A 21,180-nucleotide genomic window follows, 5' to 3' on the forward strand; every position below is an offset into this window, starting at 1 on the left:
CTCATGAAAGCCATGGGTCAGCATGGCTTCCCCAGAAAAGTGCACGTTCATAAATAATTAAACTTTTATACATCTCTTGAGAATAATCAGATTCCAACAGACCCTCTTCATGTGTACTAATGGAGATCCTGAACTCTGGCTGGACACAGGCTTATTGAGAATTAAAGGATATGCTTCTTGACCTCCCTTGCCGACAGGCATGGCCCTGTGAAATCAGCCAGAAGTAGAAGTTGCATGTGTAACTGCTGAGACTCGTTTACCATGTGCCTTTCCCTTCCTGCTGGCTCAAATGCAGATGTGAGGTGAGCCAGCTTGCACTTCAGGAAAAAAGGTAAGCATCAAAGAATGGCAGAACAAAAGGACAGAAGAAATCTGGCTCACTGAATACACCCTGCCAGCCCTGGACTGCCTGTCTTCAAACTCTGACATGAGAAAGAAATCCATTTCTGTGTTGTCTAGATCAATGTTAGTTTCAATCGGTGTTGAATGCCAGAGGTATTATATCTTAACTAACACACTAAGAAGCCCTACTATGAGACAAATACATAAGGTACAAACCAATTAGAAGCATAAAATAAATACTTTCTCTAGGGACTTTATTAATTTACTAATTCAACTTCTGGCTACGTTACAAATCTATATGATGTTTGTAGATAATTCTTTTAATTTTTAGACTTACAAGTATCACTATACTGTAAAATATTCTAGTTTTTGATGTTAAAGCAAAAATGTCAGGGTTTTTAAATCCAAGAAATTGTTTAGTAAAATCTTCTGTATCATTCAAAAGTCAATAAAATCTTTTAATATTACCCATATCAAAAATGGCTGAGCTATCATCTACTTCATACTTTCAAATATCCACAAAAATTTTTAACATTATCTCTATAAAATTAAGTATGTAAACAGAGTTGTACAGGAGCTCCCGCTATTCTTTCAAAAATACTGTAAACCTTAATAAGTGACTCCAGGGCCGGGGATTTATCTCAGTGGTGCTGCTGCCTGCCTCAGAAGCGCAAGGTCCCAAGTTCGATCCCCAGTACAAAAAAAGTAACTCTATGCATTAACAGTCACCATGTTCCCTCAGCTTCATGCCTGCTATGTTCCAAGTAAGATTATAATTTTATATGGAAGCAGAAAGTTGGTTTAGTCATCCACAATAGCACCACGATCTTAAGTCCTGCATTCAGTATTCTGGACAATAAACGAAGTTAAGTTCTTTGCATTTTTTAAGATAGATACCATTAAAGTTACCTTTGTTTTATTTGATGCTTAGGGCATGTCAGGGAAAATATTACAAAACTTTTTAAAGGACACTAACAAAGTGTGCACAATTTTTACCACATACTTTCTGAAAGTTTTTTGGGGAGGGGCTGCAGGAGTTGACATATCAAAGACTGAAAAATGTTTTAGTTTCTTTGCATAAAAGAGATTAGAGTGGAGAAGTATAAAATAAAAGTAATTCCTGTAAGAGTAGGTGATCAAAGATAGAAGAACGTGAAAATATTTTATTTTAGTAAAACACAGAAGCACACCTGACAAAGACTCACTACAAGACCAACTACATTAAGGTCACAAGGTACTGAAAGTATCATAAACATCTTTTTAAAGAATAATTTTATTAAATTTATATAAATTGGCATCTTAATTTAAGAAGAACATATACGTATTTATAGGTAAAGTAAGACATCGCTTATCTTATATTCCCACTTCTGACAACGTCAAATACCTAGTGAAAAAGCTGTGATCTTAGAATTAACCCAAAAAGCCTTTGGTCTGCAAGAAATAGTGTTCATAAAATTCATGCACTTGGGGCCGGGGATTTAGCTCAGTGGTTTCACCGCCTGCTGTGCAAGTGCAAGGACCCGAATTCGATCCCCAGTACCAAAAAAAAATTCATGCACTTTATTTTGTAAAAGAGGTTCAACAGTCTGCTTACCAACTCATTTGGATTTCAACAACTCTGAATTATGAGTAACGTCTGGTAAATAATTTAGCTAGCCTAATTTTGACTTTCCCCAGTAACAATTCTGAAAACAGGAACAATTATTTGAACATCAGCCTCTCACTGATTTGACTTACAACCATAAAATTATACCTCTGGATTTTCTATGGGTGTTTTTTTTTTTTTTAAAAAAGCCGCAGAAAGAACAATTTCCAAAACATAGAAACTGAAAAGGGAAAAAGCACTATATACATTATACATGCCCATGAAATAATACCAAGAACTAATGTTTGCAGGGTTCTATACATTTAATAAAAAATATTTTTGATGTGCTCGCTTTGGCAGCACATATACTAAAAATATTTTTGAAACAAAACTCCTTTTGAAGAGCCTGTGTATATACATACACACACATAAGTAGTTTATATCTAATTTAATGCTTGATACCAGTAACAATCTTATCCCAAACAGTAATTATATCATCTCCTGTCTGTAAAGGCTCCTGATCTCTAATTGGCATGGTGTGTCTTTGAGGGACTTCACAGAATCAATTAAATTAAATAAATTAACTGTGTGTGGGGGGGAGGGGGTACGCTGAGGATCAAATTCTGGGCCTTGTGCATGCCAGGCAAGCACTGTACCACTGAGCTACACCCCAAGCCCAGAATTAATTTTCAAGTACAACAGTATCAGTAGTATTCATATATTTGGAGGTTTCTGGGGTTTTTTTGGTACCGGGGATCAAACTCAGGACCTCGTGCTTGCCAGGCAGGCTTTGTGCCACTGAGCTCCATCCCTGGCCTCTATCTGGGTTTTTAATAGTTGAAGCACTAATATAATTGTTATAAATCTCCCCCTCCTACCTCTTGAAAGCATTGTCTATACTCCATGCCACCACTTCCTTACTTGCCTCTCATTCCTCAACCACTGCAATTTACTGTCCACCTTCCCCATTTCCCAGAAACATCGGGGGTATTTACCCACACAAAGCATATGTAACTATTTAGAGTATTTGTACACAATAACAAATTCAAGATAAGAGTTACTCTAAAAACAACGTCTAACTAGAGCCAGCTGAAATGTGACTGTAGTCCTAGCTACTGGGGAGACTGAGGCAGTAGGGTCGCTTGAGCCCAGGAATTCAAGGCTGGTCTGGGCAACACAGAGAGATCCTATCGCAAAAAACAGACCAAAAACCTCTTGGAACTAAAAACAAAACAAAATACTCTTGTAACTATTTTAACCAAAATATAAAACTTGATATATTTTTTAGCTGTTGAGATACTTTGTAAGACCTTACAAAGGTGTATTTGAGGCAAATCTGAAGTGGACTTCATATTGTAGATACATAGCTATGTATGTGTTCCATTTTACAAATTACAGTGTCTAAGGCCATCAGTAACATACAGATGCTCATGAAGTAATTTCCCATAAACTTTCTTCTTTCTCTGCAGAGAGATAGGCAGTGTGCTGGGTCCTGTTTTAAGAGACTTTCCTGCAGTTTGAACTTGTTGACAATGAGAAAGAGAAATGAACTGTCTTGAAAGGCATAGGCAGAATCTAACTTAGCAGTGTCTTTGGGGCTGTTTCCACTCCAAGGACTCCTCTATGTCTGAACCTATACCTTGGATCAGTGCCCTTCTGCCAGACCTTAAAAGCCCCCTCTATCCATAATGTACATAAATAAACAGGTCTCCAACGACCAGGAAGCACTGGAGTGAAGCCTGCAGTCCCAATACTTCCAGATGTTTCTTAGGGCATACTTGTTTGAATTTGAAAATCTGGGGTGACAGGACATCTCCCCATGCAGATACAGAATCCCCTCTTGATCTGGTGGGTAGTAGTGATGGGAAATTCTTTCAGTTACAACTGATGATAACTTCCACTGCCTCACATACATGACGAGTGCTTTTTAACTTCCCTGTTCTCCTTCTCACTGCTTCCAACTGTTAGTAGGAAATTATTCGGCAAACAGGCTCGGGGAGGTAGAGAATGAGAAGAGGTACAATGAGAAGAGCAAAGAGAAGAGGGGGAGGTGACTTCTTATTTCTTTTACCTCATTAAAGTCAACTCAATACCTCCCCCTTTTTCTTTTGGTTTTTTCAGACAAGGTGGTCTCACTATGTAATTCAGGCTGGCCTTAAATTTACTCCTGGCAATCCTGCTGCCTCAGCCTCCCAAGTGCTGGGATTACAGGTGTGCACTGCCAAGCCCGGCCCCACTCCCTTTCAAAGAAGGAAAAAGGGAAATGCTTACTCCTAAGGTTGTCACTGGCTGGGTTTTCAAATACAAGGATTTTGCATGAGATGGCTGTGTAAACAATGAACCACCTGTACATAATATGGAAACCAACTGATGTTCATTAATGACTTAGGGTTTATTAAGTCATATAGATGAAAGGTATATATAAAAGAAGTGTATGAATAATTTCCTTGTCTATATCCTCACTCCAGTACTTATTAAATCACTAACAGATTATCTTTGTGAATCAAGACATCTTTTTTTTTTTGGTGGGGATTGTGTCCAGTGCTATACCATTGAGCTACAACCCTGGCCTTTTTTGAGACAGTGTTTTGCTAAGTTGTGCAGACTCTCCTCAAACTTGCAATCTTCTTGCCTCAGCCTCCTGAGTAACTGCAACCACAGGCACATACTACCATGCCCAGGCGTAAATCTTAAGCTCTGAAAACTCACCAAGTTGTTGGCGCTTCATCATCTCCCATTTCACCTTCTTCTACATCCATTCCTTCTTCTCTATCCTCAGTGTGCTAAATTTTAAAAATGGACAGTCCATCATAAAGCTAGAATTAGTTTATACACTGCTAGGCAAACATGATTGGAGAAGCCTAGCTACAGTAACTACCCAGACCTATAATCTTTAAGGCAATGGGAGCCATACATGACAGCGACCCAAAAACTCAGGGCAGTATGGCAATGACATAGCACAGTCTGAAGACACCGTAGAAAAATTTAAACCAGGCCAGGGATTTAGCTCAGTGGTTTCACCGCCTGCTGCGCAAGCGCAAGGACCCGAGTTCGATACCCGGTACCAAAAAAAAGAAAAATTTAAACCAATTATTTCTCAAAACAGGAATAAGAGATTCTCTAGGAACAAAAGGTCCATGGGTAAATGTTTTGCAAATACACACAGTGACAAAGATGACTCAGTGGTAAACTGGGAAAGTAGCAGGAGAAGGCAATTCATAGAAGAAACGAACTCCATTAACATAATTTCCTCAACTCCAATCACAATCAAGAAATTAAACTAAAACGAAGACGACTTAAAGCATTTACATCAGTTAAGCAAAGATTTTACAAAACTGCTAATTCCCAGGGTTGGTATGAGGTTCTGGGGAAATGGGGAGGCCTTCTCCACCTGCCGCTGGTGGCAGGCAGTACAACTGGGCATAACCTCTTGGAGATGTAATTAGCCAAGAGCTATCAAAATTTAAACTGTATGTATATTTTGACTAAATAATTATACCTGTAAGAAGACATCTGTATAATTTAGCAATGATATCTACAAAAATATTCACTGTAATGCTGTTAACAATTTTTCACTATTAGAGGTTGCCTAAACATCCACTGATATGGGATTGTGGTATAGCCATTCAAAAGTTTATCATGAGCTGAGGCAAGAAGACTGCAGGTTCAAGCCCAGCTGGGCAAGTGAGCAAGACCTTTTCTCAAAACATAAAATTTAAAAAGGGTTGGGATGTAGCTCAGTGGGAAGGCTCTAGGTTCAATACTGAGTATTGCATTGTAACAAAAACAAAAATCAAAATGAACTTATACAGAAATAATCAGTTAAAAGAAGAAAATAATTTTAGAGTAGTAAGTATTGTATAACCTCATTTGGGAGAAAAACATACATCTGTACAAATACTCAAAAGTCCTGTAAGGTCAGACAAAATATCAAGATTAGCTATAGAAATAATATATATTCACGTAAAAAATTCAATGTTTAAAACAGAAAGAACAGCTACTCCATAATCTATCTTATGATTACAACTATTAAAATACTGAATACAGGGCCAGGGATGTAGCTCAGTGGTAGAGCACTTGCCTAGTACATAGGAGCCCTGAGGTTCAATTCTGGCACCACAACAAACAAAATTAAAATATTAAGTACAGCTACCCCATTACCTATCATAACCTACCTTAATTATAGAGTAGCCATACTTTTTACGTTAAATATCGTCTGAATTTTTTTACATAGAATACATATTTATGTAACTTAAAAGTTAAGGTTTTCCAAATTTTTGATGACTTAGAGGCCCATTCATATGAATTATCTCAACAACAGGCATATATCCTGTGAGAAGATTTCGTATCCGCCTCACCTTCTGACCCAAGGTGCTTTCTTGCTCATTGGTATTGAAAACAGTGACATTTTCGAGATTAAACTGGCTTTGTAAGTTCAGACCTATTTAAAAAAAAAAAAGTTTTGAAAGTAAATCCACTGGACACCTAAACTCATGTAAGAATATAACTTGTGTCATACTGTATAACCCAAACACAAAAAATGCTAAATCCAAAATTAAACTAAAGAACAAGTCAGAAATATCACACTTGAGTTTTCAAATGCTTTCTAACATTCATTTGTTAAAAGTGCCTTTAGACTATACAAACATGTCTCAATTAAGATAATCATTTTTATTTAGAACTATTCAATAACTACGCCACAGAATACAATAATTCATAATTTTGCCAAAGAATAAATATAAATTACATCAAACAGTGAGGATGTATAAAAACAAATTTATTATAATCAGAGCCAAGTTTATTACTTTCAGAGAAGGAAGTTAAAAATAAGCAGATCTATTGCTGCTGAATTCAATTTAAGAGGTATCTGTAAGATCTCACGGTTTTTGTTGCTGCTTACTCAAAAAAAATATATAGACAGACACAGAAATAAACACAGGCGTGTATGTATATGTGGGTCAGTATATACTCCTTTCCTACCTCCGTGTGTTGAAGCATCGAAGCAGTGACTTTCCAGTAGCACTGAACATATCCAGGGCCCAAATCTGAGCTCTGACTATCATTCTACGCTCTTTGGAAAAATAGGTGATACCAGGGCGAAGGCAGGAAAAAAAATACAAGATGAATCTGGAGAATTTCATATGAGTAAAATCTAGAAGAGCTCCCAATGACCAAACTGGGAGCAATTTGAACAACAAAATAAAAATATGTGGGATTATAACCCAAAGAATAAAATAAATACCCATGAACCGATTTGGAAACAGATGATCAAATGATAAGTAAATGAAGAGACAACTCTTCCTTATGAAAGGATCTCTATTAAAAAATGTAGAAGACATAAAAATGTGAGAAAATCACCACCATAACACATTAATAATAAATAGTAACTGCATGTTAGATCCACAGATAATCTTTTTTACTTGTATTTTTGCAGTACTGGGAATTGAACTCAAGGCCTCCTGCATGGTAAGCAAGTGCTTGACCACTGAACTACACCCCTAATCCTTTCTGAGACAGTCTCACAAAGTTGTCCAGGCTGGCTTCAAGCTTCCAATCCTCCTGCCTCAGCCTCCCTAGTAGCTGTGATTACAGGCATGGACTACTAATTAACATCTACTAAAAATACTAATAATTATCAAGCAAAGGTTTAAGGGGAACGAGTGTCTGAGGAGCCTCAACATATCTCCTCCTTTGATATTTATTAGTTACAAAGGGAAAACCAGAAAAACGTCACAAGAGAAATACAGGCGATACCATCCTAACCCAGTGATCAGGGTGACATCACCAGCAGTGGAATCAAAATGATGCCTTGAGAAGGACATACCTCTTCCCTCCGTGGGCTGCTTTCCAAAAATCCATTACCCAGAGAATATAGAAGTGAACAACATAAACACCCTGAAAATACCAGATAGTGTGAAATGCTACGAAATGTGAAATCAGGCAATGATAATGGGTTTTGAAGAAATAGACTGAAATTAAGCTACAGCATAAATCAGTAATATGAAAATAATGAACAAAAAGTTTACAGAGGGAAGAGTTAAGGACCTAAGATAGTAATTATCTTGATATTCTGAAGGTATAAAGAAGGCAAGATGCCAATTTAATAGAGGACACCTGTCCAACAAATGGTGCTGGGACAACTAGGTATCCACAAACAGAAGAATGAACCTGGATCCCTACTTCCTATCATATGAAGAAATTAACTCAAAACGGACCCCAGATCTAAATGTAAGAGCCAAAATTTAGAAGAAAACATAGAAGCAAATCTTTGAGAACTCTGGTTAGGTAATGCTTATTTAGATAAAACACCGAAAGCATAAGCAACGGAAGAAAAAAACCGATAAACTAAACTTCATCAAACTTTAAAACTTGTGGGGCCAGAGACTTAAATCAGCCTGCCTCACAAACACAAGGTCCTGAGTTTGATCCCTAGTACCACAAAAAAAGAAAAAAGAAAAAGAAAAATTTAAAACTTGCAGCATGATAACCGAGAAAATGAAGTCGGGGCAGGTTGTGGCTTAGCAGTAGAGCATGTGTTTAGCATGTGCCAGGCTTAGGGTTCAATCCCCAGCACGAACAAAAGAAAAAAGAAAAGACAAGATACGTCACAGAATGGGAGAAAATACTTGCAAATGTCATACTTAAGGGTCTAGTCTACAGAATATAAAGAGAATACTTATAACTCAACAAGAAAAAGTCAAATAATCTGACTTTAAAAGGGGCAAAACATTTGAATATGTCCAAGAAGGATACACAAATGGCCAATAAGCATATGAAAAGATGCTCAACATTATTAACTACTAGGGAAATGTGAATCATAACCATGACATACCACTTCATACACACCAGGTTGACTATAGTCAAAAAGACAGTAACAAGCTGTTAGCAGAATGTAGCAAAACTGGAACTCACATGGGATGTAAAAAGATACAGCCTTTTTGGAAAGCAGTTTGATAGTTCCTCAAACATTGAAATAGTTATTCTATGACCCCAGAACACTACTCTGAGATCCATACCCAGGAGAAATTAAAACTGAAGTGTTAACATATGACCTAACATTTCCAACTAAGTATATATATCCAATGAAAACAAAAACAAACATCCACAAGAGCAGACAGACAAACTTAGATTATCTTCAGTTGAACATCTTGTTTAAAGAACAATGGGAAGACAGAAGATAAAACAAAGATTATTTCTTATGAGAAGAACTCCTATGTAGTGCCAACCTAAAAATCTACTAGTATTATCCTACAAGTATAAAGGTGAAGGGCCGGTGATTTAGTTCAGTAGCACAGTGCCTGCCTGGCAAGTGTGAGGTCCTAAGTTTGATCCCTGCTGCCAAAAAAAAAAAAAAAGAATAAAGGTGACAGATTTTTAGGCAAAGTACAGACCTAAGCATATACTTGTAAGAAAGTCTAGGGGGTAAATGATCACAGAGGGAAGGTCAGAATCTATACCAACTCTGACCACATGAACTAAGCAAGAAAGGAACAAGAACACAGACCTAGTATGACAAAAAAAGGCACTGCTTGTACATTTTTCTTTGTGAGACAGGAGCTCACTATGCAGCCCAGCCTGGCCTTAAACACCTTGTGATCCTGCTTCAGCCTCCCAAGGAAGGCTGCAGAGAATTCCATTTCTGGAGCAGGAAAATGGCTGTGTAAGTGTTTTGCTTCAAAATCATTATATACTTGCTGCAGACTTTTCTGTATGAGGGTTATATTTCACAATAAAATTTATTTAAAAAGAAAGAAATGAAGTAAATATGGCTAAACAGTAGTGACTAAGGCAGAAAGAAGAAACATAAACAGGCACAAGTTATGAAATGAAATACAGACATGATAGTGGGTTCCTATTTATGTATTTCAGCTATTCAACCGCACATTATTATTATAAACTCTGATCTTAAAGAATCAAACTTTGTTTCAGGATTACCTATACTATACACCAGAACTGGTAAAGCTACAAGAAAATAAAGTGACAATTTTCTATGTCATCTTTCAGCTTTTTATAATTTTTTTTATTATTATGACAGATTGTAACCCATTAAAAGCTGCACAGTATTTCTGTGTAAAGCATTTAATGTATAAAAGCTCACCGGATTTCTCAGACAGAGGAAAAAGCCTGGCCAAAAAGAGTTGAATTCGTCCACAGAAGACTGTGTTCTGGGATTTAGATAATCTTCTTAGGAGATCTAATAATATACAGAAATAAAAATTATACACAGAAAAGATTACAACCATACCTAAGTTTCTTTTTTTTTGGTACCAGGAATCGAACTCAGGACCTCAGGCTTGCTAGGCAGGCACTATGGCGCTGAGCTACATCCCTGGCCCAATACCTAAGTTTCTTAATCAGTTTGTTAGTGTTTTCCTAAAGAAATGGTTCTCAAAATAGTGGCAGAAACTACAGTCATAATACTATAAATTTGGAATGAAAGTTCAGCACAAACAAGATAAAAGTTACTAAATTTTTCTGATTTTCTAGTTTGCAGCTAGAAAAGGAATAATTTAATCTAAAGTAAATAATCAGTTTTAATAAATCAGATTGTTACTTTAAAATTATGATACTGCTAGGTTTGGCAGCGCACACCTGTAATCACATCACTTCGGAGGCTGAGGCAGAAGGATCATCATGAGTTTGAGGCCAGCCTGGGCTACATAGTGAGTTCAAAGCCAGCCTGAACTAGAGCCAGACTGTCTTCCAAAAAAAAAAAAAAATTTAAGCTGTCTTTAAAATGTTATCACTGGTATTTAATTCAACTACCTGTTTTTGAAAAAACATTTATTTTTTTTAAACAATCACTTACCATTGCACATACGTAGTAAATAATTTTTCCCAGCAGAATAAAATGTATTCTAGAATTAAGACAGAAATTATCATTGTTCTTACAGAAGTTGTGACATCCCCTTAAATTTAAGTCATAGGAACTAAATTAAAGAAAACTAACATGCACTAAGCTACTTTCACTTTTTTCAAGCAAATAACCTTTCCAACGGATTAAACAGGACACTGGATTACTGTTGTAAAGGTATGAAAGTGTTTTCAAGTTAATTTTAACTACTCAATCAAGTTTTATACTTCGAGTATTTCCCTACACGTGTTCTCACTGGGCTCTCCCAAGAGAGAACACTACATAATTCTTTTATAGGGACAAACTTTTGGGGCATCAATGATATTAGAAATATAAGCAAAAACAAAGCAAGCAAGACCCTGGATTTGATTTCCAGCAACACAAAACAAAACTATCTTCAGACTCCTGGGTCTACAGAAAGACATTACTGGGAGGAAAAGAAAAGAAAGCACTTACTGATTTCCAAGTAGCAACATTTTTTTCCACAAAAGTGAATATTGTGTCACACTGATCCAAAGGAAGACAATCCAAAACATCTCCCAACAATACAAAAGGCGTAGATGCAGTACAAATACCTTCAAGTGGAACACAAGCCAATTTAGAATTTTAAAAACTGAAAAACAAAGCAGCCTATGAAAAATAATTCTGAAAAATATCTTAAAGGATACACTTTCACTCATAATAAGACTAAAAGGACAAGAAATGCAAGCAACCTAGGAGTTCCCAGAATGAGACATATTAAGTAATTTTAGATTATATGCACAGTAGTTTTTATAACAGCCAGAGGATTTACTACCTGTCAGGTACACTAAGAGCTTTACAAATACTAATCCTTACAACCCTATGAGGTAGATCATATTATCTTCATTTTATAGGATGGGAAAACTGAAACATAGCAAGGTTAAGTAACTCGTCCAAGATCCTAGAGCCAGTAAATAAGTAGTATAGCTGGGATACGAACCCAGGCAGTCTGGCTCCACAATCTGGTCTCTTCAGCACTAAGCTAATCAAGAGAATATAATGCAGCCAATTAACAATGATAGTTATGATGACAACAGCAACTTGGAAAAATCCTTACAATAGAATGTGAAGTGAAAAAAGCAGGATTGACAAAGACTAGAGAAACTGAAACACATTTTTCTCAAAGACTAGAGAAACTGAAACATACACCAAAATGAACAGTAGTCCTTAAGAGGAATTATGACTACTGCTTTCCCTTTTTCTCATTTCCAGATGTTTTGTAATGTTGCTAAATTGTTTTTGTGATTTGAAAAGATTACCTTCAAAAGAGGTAACAAAAAGGTTTGAATTCATTTCAACTATGATTTAACATTTAAAATACCATATTATTTCAGAGAAAAGAATGATAAAGTAGATAGTCAATGTCAGTCTCTAAAGTCAATGAAGGTTTTTCTTTTAAAAAGTCAGAATAGCTAAAAATGCATTTATATACCTACTCATTCTTTGTTCTGTTTTAAGGTACTTAGATGTGCTTAAAAAAAGAAAAAGCAGGGCTGGGGATTTAGCTCAGTGGTTTCGTCGCCTGCCTTGCAAGTGCAAGGACCGGAGTTCAACCCCCGGTACCAAAAAAAAAAAAAAGAAAAGAAAAGAAAAGAAAAAGCAGCCACTTACACATGATATGTGTGTGTGTGTGGGGGGTCTAGAGTACTGTAAGCCCCAAACACTTCATTAAAAGAGCATGTCCAGAAAGGAAACATACTTCCAGCTGTATTCTGCACTGGTAAGACCACATCTGCAATATGGCAGGTGGAATACTGCCCAGAACCAGCGGGTGCCAACTCAACACAAGGGCTGAGAAAATCAGAACAGAAGGCTCAAATAATGAGTCCTAGCAATCACCAGTCAGAGATGCTACAACAAGAAGGCGAGGCTAGAGAGGAGACTGGACCAATGACATCTAAATTCCTAACAACTCTAACATTCTTATACTACATGTCCTGTGCACCCAAGAAATTTGAGGCATATTCTCTGCCCCTGGCTACAGTATCATCTGGCATAAGTTAAATCACTTCTAACAATCACAGATTGTAAGAAAACTGTCTGTATTCTACTGCCAAAGATTTTGAATCAGTAGAAATAAGTGAGGGCCTGGGAATCTCATTTAAAAACAGATGTGGTCGTCAATTCTAGTGAGCCAGGAGGTATGGGAATGGGTTTCATGATCTCCCAGAATTTTCCAAGCTTGTATACCAGCTTCTACTCTGATCTCTCTGCTTACAATGGACAGATACCTTCCCCAGCTCCTAAATGCCAGGCTATATTCACACTTCTGTGGTTTAATTCAGAATTTTCTTTTTCTGCCTAAACAGTCTTTCTTCTCTATCACATGGAAAATACTGACTCTATCTTTCAAAGTAGAGTAAATGTCAGCTCATTTAAAAAACTGGTATCTTGGGGCCAGGGATTTAGCTCGGTGGTGCCTTCACCTGCCTTCCAAGAGCAAGGTCCCGACTTCGATCCCCGGTACCAAAAAACCCAAAAAACAAAAAAAACCCTAGTATCTTGAAGCAGACCACCTCATCTGTGCTTCTGAAACACACAGCACATACATCTACAGTATCATTTAGCATATCCTAATTAAACTCCTTTGCAATATAAACTGAGTTTTTTAAGAGTAGGCATTTCTATATGTTTTAACCATTGTCTGACAACAAATAGAAGCTCAATAAATATCTCCCAAGTTGAAATTAGAAAATATATTTATGGACAATTTGAAAACACATTACATAAACAAAGATAACCTCTCAAGAAGAAATTCCCCCCCAAACAAAATAAAAATGCATCTATGCCTTTATTTATAGTTTAAGTTCCTAAGTTCTCATCTTTCTCAAAGTAGAAGTTCTAAGTATAGATGTGGTACCGCCTTGAGTGCTAAAGAGCTTCATTGCTCTTGTAAGAATAATACACTAAGTTAATCAATGAACTAAGCACACACTGTAAACTGTTTGACAGAAACCAGGCAAGAAAAACTGCACTGCAAATGCATGTAAATTTGCTTCATGAATGAATGATTAGGTAGCTTTTATAAAAGTTCAATAGGTAAAGTCAGAACTTAGGAAATAAAACCACAAAATAGCTGGGTGCAACACTGGGAGACTACTTTTACCTTGTGTGTTCCAGTTTTTGTTGCAGTAAGTAGTAAAATAATAAGATGAATATTGCTTTACAGATTAAAAGGCAGTTTTCACATAAATTATCTGAATTAATCAAGTAAACATTTTAATTATTTAAATAATGGTGATGAACTACTTTACATTTTGTTGTGAAAATATTTAATGAGCTCCTACTATGTCAGGCACTGTGTACGTATTACTAAGGGCCTCGTTTAAGGGTCATGGCCACCCCATACACCACTGTCCCATTAACAGTCCCCTGCCTAGTTTTCCTGCCAGCCCAAGTGTTCTTCCACAGCACTGTTCCACACAGCACACATAGCCTTTACGAAGGATCTAACCCACGCTCCTGCTTCCTTCCTCACCAGGCCTGTCCTCTGTTAACTCCCTGCCCCACATAGGTCTCTAGCATGCTGCACTTGGCCCCTGTTTAATAACCACTCCCTTCTGTTTCTCAAACTCATGATCTCTCACATTCCAGCCCTCATGGTACAGTTTGATTTCTAAAACCTCTTCCGATTCTTTTAGATTCTGAAATTCAGTCATTTTTACGTATTTCCTTCAACACGTCATTCCCACTCAACCACAGTATTTATACTCCAGTGACATATTCACATATCTGTTTCTTCCATCAACCCCTAGATGTGTATCAGTGGGGAGTATGTCTTATTCACTACTGAATCTCCAAATCCTAGCTTAGTACCAGACAAATAGTAGATGCTCAATACACACTTAGTGCATGAATGAATCAACTGAAAAGCAAAGGAAGTGTCAATATGTGCACTGTGTAACAGAGATGAGAAATAAGTATGAATAAATTTGCTTGGGACAAATTGTTAGCAAAGTGGGAGTCAAGCAGAATTCGAAAAATGAACAAAATCAGACAGGTTGAGAGGTATAGGGAGAAGTTTTAAGTAAACATTTTGTGTCCAAAGTAACTTTTATAAAACCAAACCACACTTACCTCCAGTTACTCCCCCAATAGCAAGAGAAATAATAGCTAAAACGTTTTCACATGATGAATGATTTATCTACCAACAGAGAAGAAAAACTTAATTTAGGGGCAAGAGTTCAGGCTAATTTGCTAACAAGAAAAACATGTCCTTTGACGTTATCACAATTATGGAATCAAAATAATTCTTATAGAACATAAAATTATTTTCTAAGATGAAAATACAAAAAATGAATAATAATATATAAATAAATAATTCTAGAAGAATGTCAAGTAATAAGCAGTAACTTTCTCAAAATCTCAGGAAAATGATGGCATGAGGCTAATACGATAAGCTAATTAAGAACAGAAGTGCTAAGGCCAGAGCTCAATCCATGGCAGCGGGCAAAGGAGGGCTGGGGATCTTAATGCTGCACATTTGTGTATCAGTGCATCCGAGGAGGGTTTCCTAGGAGAGTAGAATTATTCGGGTATTATGCAATTGAAATAGCCAGCGTCTGCTGAATGTTCATTGTGTTGTTTTATACAAGAACAAGAAAAATGCATTTTTTCCCTTTATAAGTGAAACTGAAGCTCTGAAAGCAAAGTTACTTCCCAAATGCCTCACAATAGAAAAGTGATCAAGTTTGAAGAAAAGGAAAGAATAAGTTTGATCTAGAACTGTCTGCACAAAGGGGAAACTTTTATGGCTATTGAGATCTAGCCAAATTCTGCCTGACCAAGAATAAACTGCTGAAAAAGTTCCTTTTAGTCAACAGCTCCACTAATGGAAAATAAATTTATATTTTTCACGGATAGGCTTTCTCTCCTGAAGGTAGAGAAAATTTAGTTATTTACATATGCTTACTAATACCTTGGGTACCACAGGAAAACCACGGCATGGAATCCTAATTCCCAGCTGAACCTCCTTGGACTGGACCTTTCATGCCACTAGAGACTGGGCCACTAAATTTATACTGCCAAGTGAGAGAACCCACCTTTAACGTCTAGTTCTTGTTCATTAAAACCAAATGTTACATTTCTTATCACCAACACTTTAAACTGCACTTGTGCTATCAAAATCCTTAATTATGACATAACTCCTACACCAACAATCAAATCAGCTTTCACAGGCAGCACGTTCATGCTGGGGAAAAAAAAGGTCATGTTTACATAATCATCCTAGGAATAAAAGCAATTTTCTAATATCACAGTATATTTACCAATAAAATTTTAACAACAAAGGAAAAACATACTTACAATCTCTTCTTCTAGAATACCTCTGAAAGCCTGGTCCAGGGTACATTTTTTTTCATTTTCACTATTAAAAACAAAAGATGCCCCCATTTTTATACAGCTCAGGGCAAATATAAATATTCATGCAGACATTTTTCAGAGACAATAACGCCTTACCTGCCAGGTAACTGGTTGAAGGTATTTGACAATGGCTTGATATTTTTGTTATTCAAGGCCTCTCTAGCAGACTTCTAAAAAAATAAAAACAGCAAACTGGAGTCTGCTTTTTGTTTACTGAAAAATAATCATTCATCGATAGTCTATCTTTCTAAGAAATGTTTACAACCAGGAAAAATTCCCTATCAGTCAGTCATTCTCTCAGTAATCCTTATTTTATTTTTTTTGGTACCAGGGATCGAACTCGGGTCCTTGTGCTTGCACAGCAAGTAATTCTTATTTTAAATGCCACTTAATGACATAGAGCCTCATCATTTTAAATTTGGGAAGAGCATATAGCTAGACTTTTTCATTCCAAGTCCTTTCTCTCCCTCAACTGGGGTTATGCTATGTTGCCGAGGCTGGTCCCAAAGTCATGGGATCAAGTAATCCTCCCAACTCAGCTTCTCAATTAGCTGGGACTACAGAAGTGAGCTACCGTGGCTGGTTCGCTCCTACTATTTCTTTAAATATCACATCTATGACAGTACCCTACTAAAAAAACAAAAAAGCAAAACAAAAAACAAACTCCAATGGCTCCTTATTGGCTTAGAATATTCATAGCTCCCTTAAAGCCTCTGATAATGTTATCCTATTCAATCTACCCAAACACCCCCTTTCTCTAACATACCCTCCCACTAAAATCTGGCCATTTCTTAACATCATTTTTATCAAGCTCATTCACACATTCAAGCTGTTCTTCCTACCTACTCATCCAAATTCTAGCCATTCTTCCAGACTTACTTCAAGTCCTATCTCCTGCAGATATAGTGCACCCTCAAGTTATGACTGGCCTGATGTACAAACAACTTGGAATAATTAGGTTAATGGGAGAGTCATCTGCCTCTTATCATCTAAATTGTGTATCTAGGTAAACATCCAGATCTCAGCTGTACTGACTTAGTTACAACCAGCCCTGCCAAATGGATGGGGTTCATAAGTCAAGGGTCCAGTGTACCTTGCTCAGCAGTCTCTGACAAATAGTAAGCAATGAATAAATATCTTCTGAATGTTTAAAGTGATCAAAACTTAAAGATAGGGGCCGGGGATTTAGCTCAGTGGTTCCACTGCCTGCTCCGCAAGCGCAAGGACCCAAGTTCAATCCCCGGTACCAAAAAACCCCCCAAAACTTAAAAGACAGCAATATTGCAAAGTCATTCACTCTGTGCAAATTCACAATGTATTTGAAAAGTCGTTCTACTACCTGATAAGGGGTTAGATCTATACTGTAAATGTCCACTTCTGGCTCTGCAGCTAACAGGTTGAATAACTTGGGACTTATTGTTTTACCTCCACGTGCTTCCTTGGCCTCACCAGTTAAATAAGAGAATTGTCATAGAGCCTTACCATCGACCGCAGCAGTGGCATCACCTGGGAACTTGTTAGAAACGCAGACTCTCCGTCCCACTCCAGACTGACTGAATTAGAATCTTCTATTTTACAAGGTTTCCAGGTGATAGCACTGCACAATGCAGCCTGGGAGCACTGGACTGCATGATCTCCAATTAAATGGAAATTAAATTTCGGGATAAATGTGATCAAAGAAGACAATTCTGATGACATAAAGAAGATATAACTCATCAGACAAAAACATGTTTTTTGGGGAAACGGGAAAACTGACCACAAAGAATCATTTTTCTTTTTCATTCTACCATCACTACAAACATCTAAGAGTTAAATATCTGAGTATTTGAACCATGCCTTAAAATACTGATGGAGATGGCAGAGACGAACACAGTCAGATGATATGGAAGTGTTCTTCACACACACGTTGCTATGGTGGGCAATACAAATACAACACTGGGTCCGAAACCATCTTAAGTCAATTAATGTGGGGGCTGTTTCTATCTCACGTACTAGAAATAAGAACACAGTCTATTTTAGCGTTATCTTAATAGTTAAGTGAGTTAACGTGAAAGTGCTCCATAAAATGTTCCCCAAATGCTCAAACTACCCTTCCCTGTTGAGCAAGAACAAAACAGCAGCTGGTAACCCTCCCCAAGATGATCTGTCTGCCTGCCTCTTCCCACGTAGCTCCTTATCACTCTCAGGACGGTGAGGGGATAGCGGGGAACTGTTTGGCGTAATAGGCATCTGGCGGCTTAGGAGGCGGGGCGAGACCTCGGTCTCGAGTATAAATCCCTCTCGCCTACGCGCTGCGGCAGCTCTCCTTCTGGAGACGCTCGCCCAGGCAGGTAAGCACAGATGGACCTGACCGCAGGTATCGGCAAGGGCGCTCGGGGCTCGCAGGCGATGGGCTGAGGCGGACGGCGCGGGACCCACGGAAGATGCAGGTAGCGCGCTTTCCTACCTCCCCACCCCCGAAGGGGCCGGGAGCGAACGCCGCGGTGTACACCCCTCCGACCCGCTTCATCCCAGGGCAAAATTCAAGAAATTTCAGGGGATAAAAAAGGAAACAATAGTGCCGAGTTAGGCCCGAGCCCCTCTCGTTCCCGGCTTACCGCAAACCGCGTTCGCGCTTCGGGCAAACTGAAGAGCAGCGGTGTCGCAGACATCTTCCCAGCCGCGCGAGCCCGCGACCACGCTGGGCGCCGGGTGATGACGTCAGGCGGGAAGCTACGAGCCGCCGCCCGGGCGTGGCTAGAGCGGCCCGCGAGTGAGGGCAGGCCGGGCTGGGGGCGGCTCGGGGCGAGCGTCTTGGCTGACGGCCTGGGTGGGTGTCGGGAGCCTGAAGCGTCCGGCCTCGCCTTTGGGGGGTTCTTGGGTAACCCTAGGGCCGAGGGGACTTGGCGGCCTCGCCCTGTAGGGTCTGCACTTCTGGGCGGGGAAATGCCGGACGCGCACCTGCGTCCCTGTGGGCCGAGCAGGTGAAGGCGGCTGCTGCAGCTCCCGAGGGCCGCGCAGCAAGGTCGCGCCGCCAGAGAATCCGAGGCAGCCGAGGAGCACCGTGGTCTTCCCCAAAGTTTGGGGCCGAATGCTGACAGGCTTCGGATTTAGTTACTAGCGGGTCATTTAGGGACCCTGTAGCTCATAGAGCACACTTGCCTTTTCTCTTAAGTAAAAATAACTATTTCACAGCCGTTGAAAAGAATAAAATAGAACTGGGCGTGATGGCGCTGGGATTGCACTCGGGAAGGCCGAGACAGGATCGCTTCGAGTTCGAGGCCAGCCTAGGTTACATAGTGAGTTCAAGACCAGCTGGTACTACCCCATCGAGGCCCTGTCTCAAAAACATAAACAAAAATAGTGATCGGAAGTGTAAATTGTAGATCAACGCAGTAGTACTTGTATCTTTATTAGGAATTAGTTAAATTTGCTGGCCCATGTAGGCTCTAATGAAAGAAAAAGTTGTAGAAGGAATATGGTATTCATCCTTAAAATGAAATGTGCTGTGTCTGGGATGCAGGATCCTTTACAAATCCGTGTCTCCTCAACTTTTCCTCCCTTCCTTTCCCAGGAGAGGTATGGCCATTGAGAACCCGAGTGACAGTAAATCCCAGAGTTATGTTGTGGCATCGAGGCCCTGAGTTCGATCCCTGGTACCAAAGAAAAGAAAAGATTATTGACTCATCTCTTAAAGCCTGGCAACTTAGAATTCCACTTATTTGGCAAACATTTGTTAAACACGATAGTATTGGTTGAATAATACACAAACAAAATGGCCGAATGAAATAATATAGCTTAATTCCTTTTCTGAGGTGCTCTGAGATTGGTGATGTAAGGTGATAGCTACAGTATAAAGTTGCTGGTATAAGAGATGATAGCTGTCAAAGGAAAGAAGACAGATCACTGCAATCTGAGGCAAGCAATCGGCCTTCATGGAGAAGTCAGAGTATGAGCCGAACTTTGAAGGATTTTAGTAGGCATAGGCAGGGATGGGAGGGTTAAATAGAAATGATATTCCAAATGGAGGAAATAGCATGAGTGGAAGTGTGGAGGGACCGGGGTGTGGTACCAAAGGCCTGTTATCCCAGCACTTGAGGCAGGAGGATCATCGTGAGTTCGAGGCCAACCTGGGCTGCACCTTGAGTCGGTGAGTTCAAGACCTGCCTCTGAACCTACATAGCAGGACCCTGTTTTTTGTTTTTTTTTGAAAAAGTGTGAGACAGGCCAGGAATTTAGCTCAGTGGATCCACCGCCTGCCTCAAAAGCACAAGGTCCCAGGTTTGATCCCTGGTACCAAAAAAAAAAAAGTGTGAGGGACTGCTGTTTAACTTTTATTTAGGGTTCTGAAAGAAATAGGGCTAAAAACTCAAGTTGGAACCAAAGGGTATCGACATGATGCCAAAGAATATTTTGGATTTAAAAATGGCTTACATAGTTCCTATCAAGATGTAGTTAACAGTATATTTGGGAGGAGAGAGATGAACTTGTTTTTGCTGCTAAAATGAGTGAAGCAATGAAACAGAGAGAAACAGAAAAGGCAGCAATCATTGAGGCTAATAGTTGCCATTAAAGGGTACAAAGTTTCAGTTAAGGACAAGTAAAGTTATAGAGGGATGGTGGTACGGCTGCACAATGATGTGAATATATTTATTACTACCGAGTTGGCCACTTAAACACAGCTGGGCATGGTGTCGCACACTTGTAATCCCAGTGCTCTGGGAGGCTTAGGCAGGAGGATTACAAATTCAAGCCCACTCTGGCCAATTTAGTGACTTATCGAGACCCTGACTCAGAATGGTCTGGGGAACCTCGCACTGACAGAAAAGGACCAAGGAGTTTTATCCCTAACACCTCCCCTCCGAATTTAAGATGCTAAATTTTATGTGTATTTTACCGCAAGAAATTGAAAAGCTTTTTTAAAGCAGCAGTCTGGCTAGATAACAAGGCAAAAATAGCACATATAAGTCTGATCTTAAGCCCTCATGTTAAGTTTATATTTGGTAAGGCAAGAAAGTAGGTAACATTTTAAAAGGCT

The 21,180-nt window shown here is 38.8% G+C and overlaps 1 protein-coding gene across 5 annotated transcripts in view; it reads right to left on the reverse strand.

Moving 5' to 3' along the window:
* The window catches only part of Thoc1 (THO complex subunit 1), a 39,508-nt gene extending 20,652 nt beyond the window's left edge, over positions 1-18,856 (reverse strand). For 3 of the 5 annotated variants that reach the window (XM_021265183.2, XM_013075239.3, XM_013075238.3), the window contains exons 1-9: positions 18,761-18,856; positions 16,260-16,333; positions 16,107-16,167; positions 14,880-14,946; positions 11,238-11,356; positions 10,737-10,785; positions 10,026-10,121; positions 6,286-6,368; positions 4,637-4,710 (exon numbers count right to left, since the gene is read on the reverse strand). In XM_021265183.2, coding sequence (XP_021120842.2) covers positions 4,637-4,710; positions 6,286-6,368; positions 10,026-10,121; positions 10,737-10,785; positions 11,238-11,356; positions 14,880-14,946; positions 16,107-16,167; positions 16,260-16,333; positions 18,761-18,814 — 677 coding nt within the window. In that variant the 5' untranslated portion in view covers positions 18,815-18,856. Of the gene's footprint in view, positions 1-4,636; positions 4,711-6,285; positions 6,369-10,025; positions 10,122-10,736; positions 10,786-11,237; positions 11,357-14,879; positions 14,947-16,106; positions 16,168-16,259; positions 16,334-17,645; positions 17,852-18,760 lie in introns of all 5 variants that reach the window. The other 2 variants (XM_087189885.1, XM_087189889.1) reach the window with 2 other exon arrangements.
* Positions 18,857-21,180: the final 2,324 nt, after the last annotated feature.

This window comes from Heterocephalus glaber, unplaced genomic scaffold, assembly GCF_053883595.1.
Source record: "Heterocephalus glaber isolate CG9 unplaced genomic scaffold, H.glaber_assembly_v1.0 deba00000331, whole genome shotgun sequence".
Taxonomy (NCBI): domain Eukaryota; kingdom Metazoa; phylum Chordata; class Mammalia; order Rodentia; family Bathyergidae; genus Heterocephalus; species Heterocephalus glaber.